This window comes from Bombina bombina, chromosome 6, assembly GCF_027579735.1.
Source record: "Bombina bombina isolate aBomBom1 chromosome 6, aBomBom1.pri, whole genome shotgun sequence".
In the NCBI taxonomy this organism is placed as follows: domain Eukaryota; kingdom Metazoa; phylum Chordata; class Amphibia; order Anura; family Bombinatoridae; genus Bombina; species Bombina bombina.
In genome coordinates this window covers 479,784,946-479,800,160 of record NC_069504.1, presented here as the reverse complement: position 1 = coordinate 479,800,160, position 15,215 = coordinate 479,784,946, and the positions used below count along the sequence as shown (strand labels likewise).

Genomic DNA, 15,215 nt, shown 5'->3' with positions numbered 1-15,215 from the left:
ACTGTCGCAAAATAAGTATCAGTAGCACTGCAGGTTCAGTATGATAGTCTAAAAAGGACTCACAGTGTCACTACTTTTATTCAAAGCATTTAACCCTAACACCGGTTTATCAATGTGCTTTATTAGGCAGGAAAAAATGAATTTTCACTTTCAGATTAAACATACAGAGTATTCGAAACATTACAGATAAATACAGTTAAAATATGAGGTTTCCTGCTTTTAGCTTTTATCACACTACTAGCTAGTCTCGTCCACCGTGACCGTATCAGGAAAATGATCTTGGACTGTACCAAATGAGTAGAGAGGAGGGACGTTCTATTTAGAATTAGCAGTCCTCGTATCACCCGTTTGGTTCACGGGTTTGTGATTGTACTAGGTAGCTAGTTTGGCAGCGCAGTAACCCCGCTGTGCGGTTTGTAACTATATCATAATGTTTACTCGTGTATTATGGAGAGGCAGAAGTTTCCATGGTGTACTGTTCGGCCTCGGTCTCGCTGCAATTGCAGCCCGACGTGCTGAAGAGACAGGGACTGGAGAGGATGGTGGGCAGAGGAGAAGGAAAGGCCCTGGGGCCTATAGCAGGGCCGTGGAGAGAAGCCGAGAGCATCTGAGGAGGGTGAAGGTGACAGAGGGGACACATCAGTCTCTATTTCTGTAATTATAAACAAATTGTGCTGCAGACTGAATTCAAGACCTTGGAGGGTAAACTATAAGGCTTCATCACTTGACGTTACTATGGCTGAAGGCACCTGCCTAATGTCTAACCCTTTCTTTCAGTCGCTCCATGTCAGAGGAGCTAAAGTCTCTTGTTGCAGCTGTGTTTTAGTTGTCTGATTTGCTGGACAGGGACAGTTAATTAGGCATTCTGTATTTTCAGCTGTAATGTCACCAGAATTATCACTGTGACTGTGAGTCTCCGAAATTATATAGAGGATATAATATCACTTATAGCTGTTGTGCTTCTTAGGAGCTAATGTTTATGTTACAAAGAACAAGGAAATCATCTTTGTTCATGATATACAGTATTTTGCCTGAATGCTTTATTGTAGGTTTGTGTGTTGTTACTACTTTTGTGTCAAGAGCCAGTTTGGATTACAGAATATGTATATATATATTGCATTATTTGCTTACAATTTTTAATTGACAATGTAACCTCTTTTTTAATGCTTTTAAATATAATTAATATTTAGTTTAATGCTGTCACTTCTTTTTTTTAACTTTACAATGTGTAAGTTTGTTGTACAGGAGACCTTGTAGAAGTGTGGTATATTGTTTAGACTTGCTTTATCCTACAGCTTAAAGGGACATTCCAGCCAAAACTGGAATCTACATGGATGCATTTCAGTTTAGAATATAAATTGTTTTACAGTATACATGTATTAGCAAAAATGCTTCTAATAAAAGTTATATCAGTTTCAAAAGTGTATTTAGGTATGTACCGTGCACCAGCATTTTAAACTCAGCACTTCAGAGAGTCTAAGGTGCTTGTATCATCTGGTAGACTCAATTTGTTAGTTGCTAACATGATACAAGCCCCACTGGCACTCTGAGCAACTGCATTATTTAAAATGCTGGTGCAGTGAGAATATCTAGCTATGCTTCACACGCACGTGCAGAGAAAAATGTTAAAACTAAAACAGTGATACATTTTACTAGAAGCATTTTTGCCAATACATGTATATTGCAAATATGTTTCTATGCAAAAAAGTTATGCATCTACATACATTTAAATTTTGACCAGAATGTCCCTTTAATAAAATGCAATTATGTATTGTTAATTTGCTTTAGGTTTTGTTTGGTGGTAAAAGTATGTTTAGCCTATTATTGTCACCATTCTGATTAACTACAGTGCACAAGTGTTAACCATAGTTACTTCCATTAGCCAAAATGCTTCTAGTAAAATCTATTACTGGTTTTCAGAGGGTTATGCACATATCCTGTGAGGGCCCGAGCAGCAGTATTGAAACCATCTTCTCAGAGAGTCAGCAGTGGCATGTATGACACAAATGATGTCCTCAGAAGCAATACACACCATCGCCAGCTCTCTTAGCAGGTATGGTGTTTGAATACCGGTGCACGGGCTCTCACAGGATATGTGTGTATGCCGCAGAAAAGCAGTAATAACTATAAACATTGTTGCAGATGAAAGAATATTGCAAAATGCTTATATTTCAAAATGAAATGCACCCATGCACATTTAATTTTTTCCCTTTCTATCCAATCCCTTTAATGACAAATTCTCAAAAGATCTATTTTCAGAACCCAGGTCTTTTAATCATATATGTATCTGCATTCAAGTATGGTATGGTTGTTAGCTGTGATCCCATATGATAGCTTCCACCTGAGGCCCATTATGGAGCAAGGACTCCTAAAAAACATAAAAAACATACCTTTGTCCAAGGATATCAAAGACCTGTCCTTTTCTTGGACTGATGTCATCAACATGCATCATAGATCCTAGCAACAGTGGCTAGCCACGTATTAATTCTGGATGAACAATAGGTGGCCATTTACACTGGTTTATATGCAGGGTACATGGTCTAAGTATAAATCCATTTACAGCTACTTATCTGTCCTTTGCTGACTTTACAGATGTTATCAATAATGAGCTTAAAATGACGCACGGGATAAAACAAGAGTTTTACTTACAAATAAATATATTTTTTGACAAAAAATTAAGCATTACCTAGTTTATGATGCATAAATTATGTGCAAGAATTCCCTGGCAGTTCTCCTGTTTCTTTATACCCTCTTTTAGTTTGGCTATATCTTGAAGTTAGTGACATAGTAGAAGCAGATGGAACAGTGTATATATATATATATATATATATATATATATATATATATATATATATATATATATAATGTTATTAATAATATTTACAGCATATTATGTAATTCTAAAAGTAAATAAATTGAGGGTGATTGACAAGCCTGACACTTATGTAATTGCATGTGTGATGGTAGAGAGGCGGACTTGCACAAGCGTTCGCCCGTACAATGTTAAATATGGGGAACAAATGCGTTCGACAATCTGTATTCAAAAGTGGACAGGTTCACAACATGTGAATCCTGACCGCTCGCAGATTGATACATCTTGCCCTTAATGTTTACCCCTTTTTTTTTTATATAGTTTAAGTTTGAAAATCATGGATTTTCCAATTCAGAAATTTGGTAGTACGCGTTGCAGATTTTCACATGTCTAACACTGACACATATCTGTCCCTAAACTGGACTCAGCAAGGGTTATCAGATAAAGAACCACAATGCAATGCAACTTGTGCTAACAGTGGCTGTTATATGCACCAGTAACAAGTATATATTTGCTCCTCCTAATAAGAAAAGTGTTAATTAATTTAAAAAACCTCACCTAGCACGTCATTTTATTGTAAAACTGCAGAACATTCTTATTATTACACAGTGTTATATGTTCCTTTAAATCACATTTTGAAAGGCCGTACATTTTGGAAAGTGGCAGACTGATTGCAGAATAGGTGTGGTAAATGAGTCAGGTGAGATTGTTTTGCATGAAGTTATGTGTAGACGATTGATAGAGAGAAATGTTTTAGATTTGTAAAATGCAATGGGCATATGAAATAATCAGGAGATTACATTTTGGTCTAAGTGCAGTTATTTCATTGTGAAATAGCTAATTAGTTTGGTATCACATTACTAACAATGACATTTTCTCATTCTGCAGGATGAGGTAGGGTCCCCAGGAATTGTAGTGGGTGTCTCCATAGATGGAGAAGCTGTATGGACAGAAGGTAAGAAATATCCTTTTGTTTGAAACTGTATCCTTTGAAATCACATCAGTCATTTTACAGATTAATATTTGTAAAGGCCTAGCAGAAGGGGTTAAGTTTAAATAATGTTAAAAACTCTAAAAGTTATTTGTGTTTACAAAATACAGGCACAATAACATCTTGTTGTGAAAGCAGACTACCACAAAAAGATCTCTGTAACAGGCTCATTGTAGTGCAGGTGTCTTTAGATCATCCAGATAAAAATAGGGTTTGTAAGGATGGCAGGTGTAATGAAGTTATTGACATTTACCTAAAACAGATAATAAGCAGTAAGAAAGCGAATGTATCTATGTGATTCATATGCTTCTGCAGCCTAGATATCCTCAGGAGATGCAATGAACCAGCAGGGAGTGTGGTGTGCGGATGACTGTAAGGAAAAAGCAGTCAGCATAGTTTGAAGGGTCCTGAGAAGAACTTGGGGGAATCTTCATTGCTACTTCATTGGACAGGGTCTATAAGTGCAGAACTGTGAATCAAAGCCAGAGTATCATACTCGAATACTTCAGTGGATATCGCTTAGGTTCACTTAGTGAATAAAGCTCATTCAGACCAGTGGATTAGTCAAAACATGTATCCCTTGTAAACAAAAATGGGGATTATGCCATAAATGTTTTTAATGTGTGAAATGTTATGTTCTGTATAGAATCTTGGGGTATCAGCATGTTTTAAAGGGTGAAAATGTCCAGTCTAGTTTTTTGGTTCATTGTTGTAACCAAAGGGATATGTGATCTATTGAAAAGGCTTTTATATATATGTCAATATAATGTTAGTAGGTATGTCACTGACAGTGAAGGGGTTAGTTCCATACGATAACATAAGCTGTCTTGGATTTTCTTCTCCAGGTCTGGGTTTTGCTGATGTGGAGAACCGGGTGCTATGTACAGCAGACAGTGTTATGCGAGTGGCTAGTATCAGCAAGTCTTTCACTATGGCAGCCTTGGCAAAGCTATGGGAGGAGGGCAAGCTGGATTTGGATGCACCTGTACAGAAGTATGTGCCAGAATTCCCAGAGAAGGAGTTTGAAGGTGAAAAGGTCTGAACAATACAGAATATTATTTTCATAGTTGGATATGTATAATTTACTATATGAGAAGTGTGGCAAAACAGATTTAAACACATATGGTATAGGAAATTTAAAGGGATAGTCTACTTGATCATTTTTATTGTTCAAAAAAGATAGATTATCCCTTTATTACCCATTCCCCAGTTTTGCATAACCAACATGGTTATATTAATATATTATTTTACCTCTGTGATTACCTTGTATCTAAGCCCCTTCAGACTGCCCCCTTATTTCAGTTCTTTTGACAGACTTGCATTCTAGCCAATCAGTGCAGACTCATAAATAACTCCACGGGAGTGAGCACATTATCTATATGGTACACATGAACTAGGTTGTCTAGCTGTGGGAAAAACTGTAAAAATGCAATGAGATAAGAGGCGGTCTTCAAGGGCTTAGAAATTAACATATGAGCCTACCTAGGTTTAGCTTTTAATAAAGAATACCAACAGAACAAAGCAAATTTGATTATAAAAGTATATTTTAAAGTTGTTTAAAATTGCTTGTCCTATCCCAATGATGAACATTTTTAATTTTAACTAGACTGTCCCTTTAAAGCTTATTTATATTGTAAAGAAATTAAAGAATTTATTAGGGGACAAATAATATGTGTGTGTATGTAACCCATCCCTTATTATACAGTACTGTGCAAAAGTCTTAGGCCACCATTAGAATTTTTGTTTTAGCAATGGTATAATGACCATATATAATTATTTCTCTCTTTATTAGAATACAACCAGAAAATACAGGATATTTGTATGCAGTATTAAAAAACAGAAAAAATAAGAATAAGACAGCTTCTATAGGCTAAAGTGGCAAGTATTTAGTGTGACCTCCCCTTACCCTTGAGCAATAGGAGGAACCTGGCTCTCGTTAACCTAAATGTAATGGAACCCTAATTAATGTAATTGCTAACATATGTATTTGTCCTACTGTTTCATGTGAAAATGACTGCTGTGAAAAAGGTCTATTACACCAGGTTTGTGCAAGAGATGCTTGAGCATTACATACACATGTGGTATGATTTTAATTAATTGGAAGCTTGCTAATAAGACCAACTTTCAATCACATGATTCCATCCAAAACGCCAAAGATCACAGAATTTGACAGACATAAAAATCATACTTTTGCATCAGAAAGGCCACTCTCAAAAGGAAATCAGAAAACAAACTGGATACTCAAGATGTGGTAGACATTTGAAGAATCAGTAGAGGTCAAGGACAAAAAAGGACTGGAAGGCCAAGAAAAATCTGATGAGAAGTTTATACTTTGAGAGACCTGAAAAAGTCCAGCAAGGACCTGGATCAGCATGTGACAGCTTCATCGGGATGCCAAGTTGACCCTTCTTATGTCTGAAGAATCTTCATCAGGAATGGTCTTTGTAGAAGGGTAGTATCCAAGAAACCACTTTTTTGGAAGAGGAACAGTGTGAAAAGGCTACGATATTCTAAAGCTCACAAAGATTGGAATGAAGATCAGGGGAAAAGAGTATTATGGAGTGACAAATCCAAGTTTGAAATTTTTGGTTCCCATTGTCGACAATATGTAAGAAGACGATGGAGAGAGATAGAAGAATGAGTGCTTGCGGCCTTCAGTGAAACATGGTGGAGGGTCTTTCCTGGTTTTGAGCCGCATTTCTGCCAGTGGTGGTGGTAATTAGTGATGTCGCAAACCTAAAATCTTACGTTCGCGAATGGCGAACGCTAACTTCCGCAAAAGTTGGCGAACCGCCATAGACTTCAATAGGCAGGTGAATTTTAAAACCCACAGGGACTCTTTCTGGCCACAAAAGTGATGGAAAAGTTGTTTCAAGGGGACTAACACCTGGACTGTGGTATGCCGGAGGGGGATCCATAGCAAACTCCCATGGAAAATTACATAGTTGATGCAGAGTCTGGTTTTAATCCATAAAGGGCATAAATCACCTAACATTCCTAAATTGTTTGGAATAACGTGCTTTAAAACATCAGGTGTGATGTATCATTCAGGTAGTGTAAGGTTTTTTTTTTTTTAAATGTACACTACTGTTTTAGCAGATATGACTTGCACTGGTGTGACACTGTGCCCTGACAGGACATGGAGCGCACACGTGTGAGGGAAACTGACTACTATTATTTCACAATAAAAAAAGTTTGTTTTTTTTTAAAATGTATGTACACTACTGTTTTAGTAGATATGACTTGCACTGGTGTGACACTGTGCCCTGACAGGACATGGAGCGCACACGTGTGAGGGAAACTGACTACTATTATTTCACAATAAAAAAAGTTTTTTTTTTTTTTAAATGTATGTACACTACTGTTTTAGTAGATATGACTTGCACTGGTGTGACACTGTGCCCTGGCAGGACCTGGAACGCACACGTGTGAAGGAAACTGACTGCTATTATTTCACAGTAAAAAAGTTTTTTTTTTTTTAAATGTATGTACACTACTGTTTTAGTAGATATGACTTGCACTGGTGTGACACTGTGCCCTGGCAGGACCTGAAACGCACACGTGTGAAGGAAACTGACTGCTATTATTTCACAGTAAAAAAAGGTGTTTTTTTTTTTAAATGTACACTACTGTTTTAGAAGATATGACTTGCACTGGTGTGACACTGTGCCCTGGCAGGACCTTGAACGCACACGTGTGAAGGAAACTGACTGCTATTATTTCAAATTAAAAAAAGTTTTTTATTTTAAATGAATGTACACTACTGTTTTAGAAGATATGACTTGCACTGGTGTGACACTGTGCCCTGGCAGGACCTTGAACGCACACGTGTGAAGGAAAATGACTGCTATTATTTCAAATTAAAAAAAGTTTTTTGTTTTTTTTTTGTTTTTAAATGTACACTACTGTTTTAGCAGATATGACTTGCACTGGTGTCAAACTGTGCCCTGGCAGGACCTCAAACGCACACGTGTGAAGGAAAATGACTGCTATTATTTCAAATTAAAAAAAGTTTTTTATTTTTATTTTAAATGTACACTACTGTTTTAGCAGATATGACTCTCACTGGTGTCACACTGTGCCCTGGCAGGACCTTAAACGCACACGTGTGAAGGAAAATGACTGCTATTATTTCAAATTAAAAAAAGTTTTTTGTTTTTTTTAAATGTACACTACTGTTACACCAGATATGAGTGGTGGCACTGTGCAAGTGGGCACAGTATACGCTGTGAGCCTGAGCTGGCAGGCAGGCTGCAATTAGATTACACAGAAAAAAAAAAAAAGCAGACTGATGTTCTAGCCCTAAAAAGGGCTTTTTGGGGTGCTGTCCTTACAGCAGAGATCAGATGAGTCCTTCAGGACTGTAGTGGACACTGAATACACTAGCCTAGCTATCGATTTCCCTATTAAATCAGCAGCAGCTACACTGTCCCTCCTCTCACTAAGAATGCAGGCTCCGAATGAATCTAAAATGGATGCTGTCCAGGAGGTGGGAGGGTCTGGGAGGGAGTGTCTGCTGCTGATTGGCTGGAATGTGTCTTGTGACTGAGCTACAGGGTCAAAGTTTACTCAATGATGACGAATAGGGGGCGGATCGAACATCGCATATGTTCGCCGTCCGCTGCGAACGCGAACATGCTATGTTCGCTGCAAACTATTCGCGGCATCACTAGTGGTAATATTGTCTGAATTTATGGGATCATGAATGCTGAAAAGTAGAGACAGGTTTTGATTCATCATGCCATGCCTTCTGGAAAATGTCTGATTGGGAATGGTTTTATTTTTCAGCATGATAACGATACCAAGAACAATGCTAATGGAGTGAAATCATATTTGGAGAGAAAAACAGCTGATAAAACACTGACAGTCATGGATTGGCCTCCACAGAGTCCAGACCGGAATATTATAGAGTCAGTATGGGATCACCTGGACAGAGAGAGAAATAAAAGACAACATAAATCTAAAGAAGAACTCTGGGAACTGCTGAAAGAAGCCCAGTATAATAAACCAGAAGACTACTTCAGAAAACGTCAGGGCAAATTAGTTCAAGGTGTGCTTAGTGCCAAGGGAGGTCACACTAAATACTGACTTTTGCCTGAAGAAGCTATTTTGTTCTGAAAATTATGTTGTTGTTTTTTTTTATATTTTGTGTACATATTTAATGTATTTTCTGTTTGTATCTTAATAAAGAGACCGGAAAATAAATATGGATGGTAATTAAAACAACAAATCTAACGGTGGCCTATGACTTTTGCACAGTACTGTATACAGCAAATCAGTCAGTTTACCCATGTTCTGAAAACAGCTAAAAACCCCATACTGTTATCTAACTCTAATCTAAGTACTTATTTAGTGCCTTAACATACAGTATATTTGTGTATTTATATCAGATCCTCAATGTTTAATCTTTATTTAACCCCTTAATGACCACAATGTACCCTGTATGTCACTGGTCGTTAAGGGTTTTTTCAGGACATAATAGCACAAGTCTAGCAAGAACACGCTATTAATGCACTCCCTCCAGCAGGCTTTGTGGAATAGAGCAGTCTCAACGCTGGTGGCAAGACCGCGCTATAAAACAAACAAGTCCCAAAAAAAGGCCAGCGACATACAGGGTACGTCGCTGGTCCTTAAGGGGTTAAGGGCCATTTCAGTGGAAAAATGACATGCTCTAATTTGCACAGATTCATCATCCAGAGGATCCCCATTCTGGTCCGGATCCTGGGGACCCCCACATTGCATATGGGGAAAGGAAACTGCAGCTTCTTTCCCTCTTGCTGTCTCTTCCCTGTAGGCCTTGTTTTGTCACCATCAATGCTGATGTCACAAGGGACAGGGCTAAATGGTGAATCTGGCAATGAGAGAGCTAGCCAGGGGACTGGGGAAGAGGGCTTTGGAAGCCTGTATCTCAGCCTCCAGGCTACTTGCAAGAACAAAAGACCCCCTTTTGAAAGAGGGGAGTCTGCCTGTTCAAATAAGGGGTAGCATGCTCTAGTAAGTTGCAGGTGACCTACGTCAAAATAGCGATGACCTACAGCAGTAATAAAAATACTGTTTAAGCTGAGGGTGAGGGGTCTAACGGAGCCCCTATCCTCACCCTCTTTGTGCTAGAGGGGCAAGTGACCCCTCATTTTGAAAAACGTGAGTCTGCCCTTTTAAATAAATTGCAGTTGATCACATTAAAAATGATGAATACCTGGAGCAGTATTTAAAATGCTGTTTTACCAGAGGAATGGGGTCTATAATTAAGCCCCTATCTGCCTACTGCGTGGGCTAGAAGTTATCCCTCATTTGAAAGATCACACGCCCTCTTTCAAATGAAGTCACTTAACCCCCTAGGATGCAGCTGATCACTATTAAAAATAGTGGTCACCTGCCCCACTAGAAACAAAGTGATTTCTAATGGTGGGGAGGGGGGCTACTAAAGAGCCCCCTATCTCCCCATCTGTTTTATCTAGATGGGTACGAGTGAAAGAGGTAATTCACATCTAATTTGCAGGCAATCACTTGCCCCAAGTAGACAGCCATACTGTGTTTGAGGGGAGTGGCAGGGGCACTTTTAGAGCCCCCATTAAACACATCAAAGTATGAGACTCCACTTTAACCTTTTTCCAGTTTTGGTTCTTACACCCCTGTCATTAGTAGGCCATTTTTATTCCAGTCACTTACATAATGTATTTACTGTATGGTGGGGTAGTGGCCACAGAGGTGCTCCTATCCCCTAAAGTCAGCATACAACACACATTCACCCAATACTCCTCCCATGAAAAATGAGCTAGAAATATCAATTACCTGTATACTTCGTGCCTTTTACAGCCACCTGAGCTATAAATGGACCCTTGAACCCCAAAATATGCACTACCACAAGGCCTCATTTTTAAAGGAGGGGTCACATGTTGTGTGCTTATTTGCAGATCACTGTATTAACAATGATCACCTGTCAGAATAATAAGCATATGAAACAGTATTAAGTGGGTAGGGTATCCCCTATGTTGCCCTCCACAGTACATACATAAACCTGAGACTCCTTTTTTGAAAGCAGCAATCTTGGTCTTTCAAATGAGTGGTCCTGTGTTCACCAACTAATTGTCTCAACAATGTCAAATACCTTTTATCTTTGATTATATTTTTGGGGTCCTGATGCTTTTTAACAGGGCTTAATTACGCCTAAGCATAACAACATATCATAATACCCCACATTTGAAAGAGTGAAGTTTCACAATTTAAATAATGGGTTTTGTGTCCTTTATAGCTATTGTTATAGTAAGACTGATAACCTGGCAGTAACCGCCTCATTTATTTGTACTGTTGATATTAGGGCTCATAGAACAATGTTTGTTCGAACTAATAAAAAATAAAATAAAAATCTAAATATATAGGACAACTGAGAGAATGTAAAAACAGGTGATATTTTGTGAAATTCTATATAGGATGACTTTTGGTACAACTATTTTTTTTTTTTTTTTCTTTAGTTTTAATATTTTTTGCTATGCTGGGTAATTTGGGACAATGATAGGAACATGCATACAGTTTCAAAATGGGATAAACCACCCCTCTGGCAATTCAGAATGTTGTGCAATTTTACAATTTGTGTCAAATTTGTATGGTTAGATATTTTATACGTACTCATTTCTTTCATGTAATTGGCAAGAGTCCATGAGCTAGTGACGTATGGGATATACAATCCTACCAGGAGGGGCAAAGTTTCCCAAACCTCAAAATGCCTATAAATACACCCCTCACCACACCCACAATTCAGTTTTACAAACTTTGCCTCCCTATGGAGGTGGTGAAGTAAGTTTGTGCTTGATTTTCTTCTGTGATATGCGCTTCTCAACATTTTGAAGCCCGATTCCTCTCAGAATACAGTGAATGTCAGAGGGATGTGAAGGGAGTATCACCTATTGAATTCTATGGTTTTCCTTACGGGAAATCTTTTCATAGGTTCTCTGTTAATCGGTCGCAGAGATTTATCTCCTACCTCCCTTTTCAGATCGACGATATACTCTCATATTCCATTACTTCTACTGATAACTGTTTGGCTGTCTGCTATATGTGGATGGGTATCTTTCGGTAAGTATGTATTCATTACTTAAGACACTCTCAGCTATGGTTTGGCACTTTATGTATTAATGTAAAGTTCTAAATATATGTATTATGTATATTTCCTTTTGCAGACTATCAATTTCAAAATTGGGAAAAACATATTTAGGAAGTTATTTTTTCTTACCCGGGGTCTAGTCTTTTATTTGAAATTGACTGTTTTCATTCATTTTCGTGGGCAAAATTAGGCTTGCGAGGCTGCAAAATGCTAATATTTATTGCGTCATTCTTGACGTGATAATTTTTTTGGAACGAAGGTACGTTCGGTGACACAAGTTTGTCATTTCTGTCGTCTTAGTTGACGTCCGGTTTCCTTGCAATGTTGCGTCTGCCATGACGCAAGTTGCGTCATTTCCGGTTGTTGTTAGCGCCAAAAAATTTCATTTTGCGTTGTGCGTCATACTTGGCGCCAAATAATTTTATTCATTTAAACCCCACTTCCTATATGCCCCTTGCCTTTTTATGCTCAGAGGGCTATGCTGTTTGCATTTTTTTTCCCTTTCCTGAAACTGCCATATAAGGAAATTGATAATTTTGCTTTATATGTTGTTTTTTTTCTCTTACATTTGCAAGATGTCTCAATCTGATCCTGTCTCAGAAACCACTGTTGGATTCCTGCTGCCTGATAACAGTTCTTCCAAAGATAAGTTTATCTGTTGTAAATTAGCGGAGATTATATCTCCAGCTGTGGTATGTAATAATTGTCATGATGAGCTTTTACATGCAAAGAATGTATCCATCAGTACTAGTACAATGCCTATTGTTCCTTCAACATCTAATGTGCATGATATCCCTGTGAATATAAAAGATTTTATTGCTGATGCGATTCAGAAGGCTTTGTCTGCTATTCCGCCTTCTAATAAACGTAAAAGGTCTTTTAAAACTTCTCATAGAGTTGATGAAATTTCAAATGACCGACAACATACTGAATTATCCTCCTCTGATGAGGATCTATCTGATTCAGAAGATCCTACCTCAGATATTGACACTGACAAATCATCTTATCTCTTTAAGATGGAGTATATTTGCTCTTTGTTAAAAGAGGTGTTGATTACTTTGGATATTGAGGAAACTAGTCCTCTTGATACTAAAACTAGTAAACGTTTAAATTCTTTTAATAAACCTCCTGTGGTTACTCCAGAGGCTTTTCCAGTTCCTGATGCTATTTCTGATATGATTTCAAAGGAATGGAATAGGCCTGGTGGTACTTTTATTCTTTCTTCGAGGTTTAAAAAATTGTATCCTTTGCCAGCAGTTAGATTGGAGTTTTGGGAAAAAATACCCAAAGTTGATGGGGCTATTTCTACTCTTGCCAAACGTGCTACTATCCCTATGGAATATAGTACTTCCTTTAAGGACTCTTTAGATAGGAAACTTGAATCTTATCTAAGGAAAGCTTATTTATATTCTGGCTATCTTCTCAGGCATGGCATTTCTATGGCTGATGTTTCAGCTGCATCAATTTTTTGGTTGGAAAGCTTAGCGCAACAGGAAACAGACCCTGATTTGTCTAGCATTGTTCACTTGCTTCAACATGCTAATCATTTTATCTGTGATGCCATTTTTGATATCATCAAAATTTACGTTAGATCTATGTCTTTAGCTATTTTAGCTAGAAGAGCTTTGTGGCTCAAATAATGGAATGCTGACATGGTATCTAAGTCTAGATTACTATCTCTTTCTTTCCAAGGTAACAATTTGTTTGGTTCTCAGTTGGATTCGATTATTTCAACTGTCACTGGGAAGAAGGGAGTTTTTTTTACCTCAGGATAAGAGATCTAAGTGTAAATCTAAAGCTTCTAATCGTTTTCGTTCTTTTCGACAGAATAAGGAACAGAAAGCCAATCCTTCCCCCAAAGAATCTGGTTCCAATTGGAAATCTTCTTCAAGTTGGAATAAATCCAAGCCGTTTTAAGTAACCAAAGCCAGCCCCCAAGTCTGCATGAAGGTGAGGCCCTCATTCCAGATCAGCTGGTAGGGGGCAGATTAAAAATTTTCCAAGCCATTTGGGCAGATTCTGTCCAAAATCAATGGATTCAGAGTATTGTCTCTCAAGGGTATCGAATAGGATTCAGAGTAAGACCTCCTGTGAAAAGATTTTTTTTTTCTCTCGCACGTCCCAGCAAATCCAGTGAAGGCTCAGGCTTTTCTGAAGTGTGTTTCAGATCTAGAGCTTTCAGAAGTAATCATACCAGTTCCGTTTCAGGAACAGGGTCTGGGGTTTTATTCAAATCTGTTCATTGTCCTAAAGAAAGACAATTTATTCAGGCCAGTTCTGGATCTGAAAATTTTGAATTTTGAAGAGTGCCAACTTTCAAGATGGTGACTATAAGGACTATTCTGCCTTTTGTTCAGCAAGGTCATTATATGTCCACGATAGACTTACAGAATGCATATCTTCATATTCCGATTCATCCTGACCATTATCGGTTTCTGAGATTCTCTTTTCTAGACAAGCATTACCAATTTGTCGCTCTTCCATTTGGCCTAGCGACAGCTCCAAGGATTTTTTCAAAGGTTGTCGGTGCCCTACTCTCTGTAATCAGAGAACAGGGTATTGCAGTGTTGTACTTATTTGGACGATATCTTGGTACTAGCTCAGTCTTTTTACATTCTGCCGAATCTCACATGAGTCAACTAGTGTTGTTTCTTCAAAGACATGGTTGGAGGATCAATTTACCAAAGAGTTCCTTGATTCCTCAGACAAGCGTCACCTTTTTAGGTTTCCAGATAGATTCAGTGTGCATGACTCTGTCTCTAACAGACAAGAAATGAATAAAATTGGGTTCAGTTTGTCGGAAACTTCAGTCTCAATCATTCCCTTCAGTGGCTATGTGCATGGAAGTTTTAGGTCTCATGACTGCAGCATCAGACGCGATCCCCTTTGCTTGTTTTCATATGAGACCTCTCCAGCTTTGTATGCTGAATCAATGGTGCAGGGATTATACTAAGATATCGCAATTAATATCCTTAAATCCCAATGTTCGACTCTACCTGACCTGGTGGTTAGATCACCATTGTATAGTTCAAGGGGCCTCTTTTGTTCGTCCGACCTGTCAGGTTGGGGAGCTATCTGGGGATCTCTGACAGCACAAGGGGTTTGGAAATCTCAAGAGGCGAGGTTACCAATCAATATTTTAGAACTCCGTGCTATTTTCAGGGCTCTTCAGGTTTGGCCTCTGTTGAAGAGAGAACCGTTCATTTGTTTTCAGACAGACAATATCTCAACTGTGGCATATGTCAATCATCAGGGTGGGACTCAGTCCCTAGCTATGAAAGAAGTATCTTGGATACTTTCTTGGGCAGAAT

General features: G+C 38.3%; 1 protein-coding gene across 4 annotated transcripts in view; it reads left to right on the top strand.

Annotated features, from left to right (window-relative positions):
- The first annotated feature begins 313 nt into the window (after nt 1–313).
- LACTB (lactamase beta) overlaps nt 314–15,215 on the top strand; it is an 82,717-nt gene continuing 67,815 nt past the window's right edge. Inside the window, exons 1-3 of one of the 4 annotated variants that reach the window (XM_053717299.1) lie at nt 314–622; nt 3,701–3,767; nt 4,649–4,839. In XM_053717299.1, coding sequence (XP_053573274.1) covers nt 431–622; nt 3,701–3,767; nt 4,649–4,839 — 450 coding nt within the window. In that variant the 5' untranslated portion in view covers nt 314–430. Of the gene's footprint in view, nt 703–3,700; nt 3,768–4,648; nt 4,840–15,215 lie in introns of all 4 variants that reach the window. The other 3 variants (XM_053717302.1, XM_053717300.1, XM_053717301.1) reach the window with 3 other exon arrangements.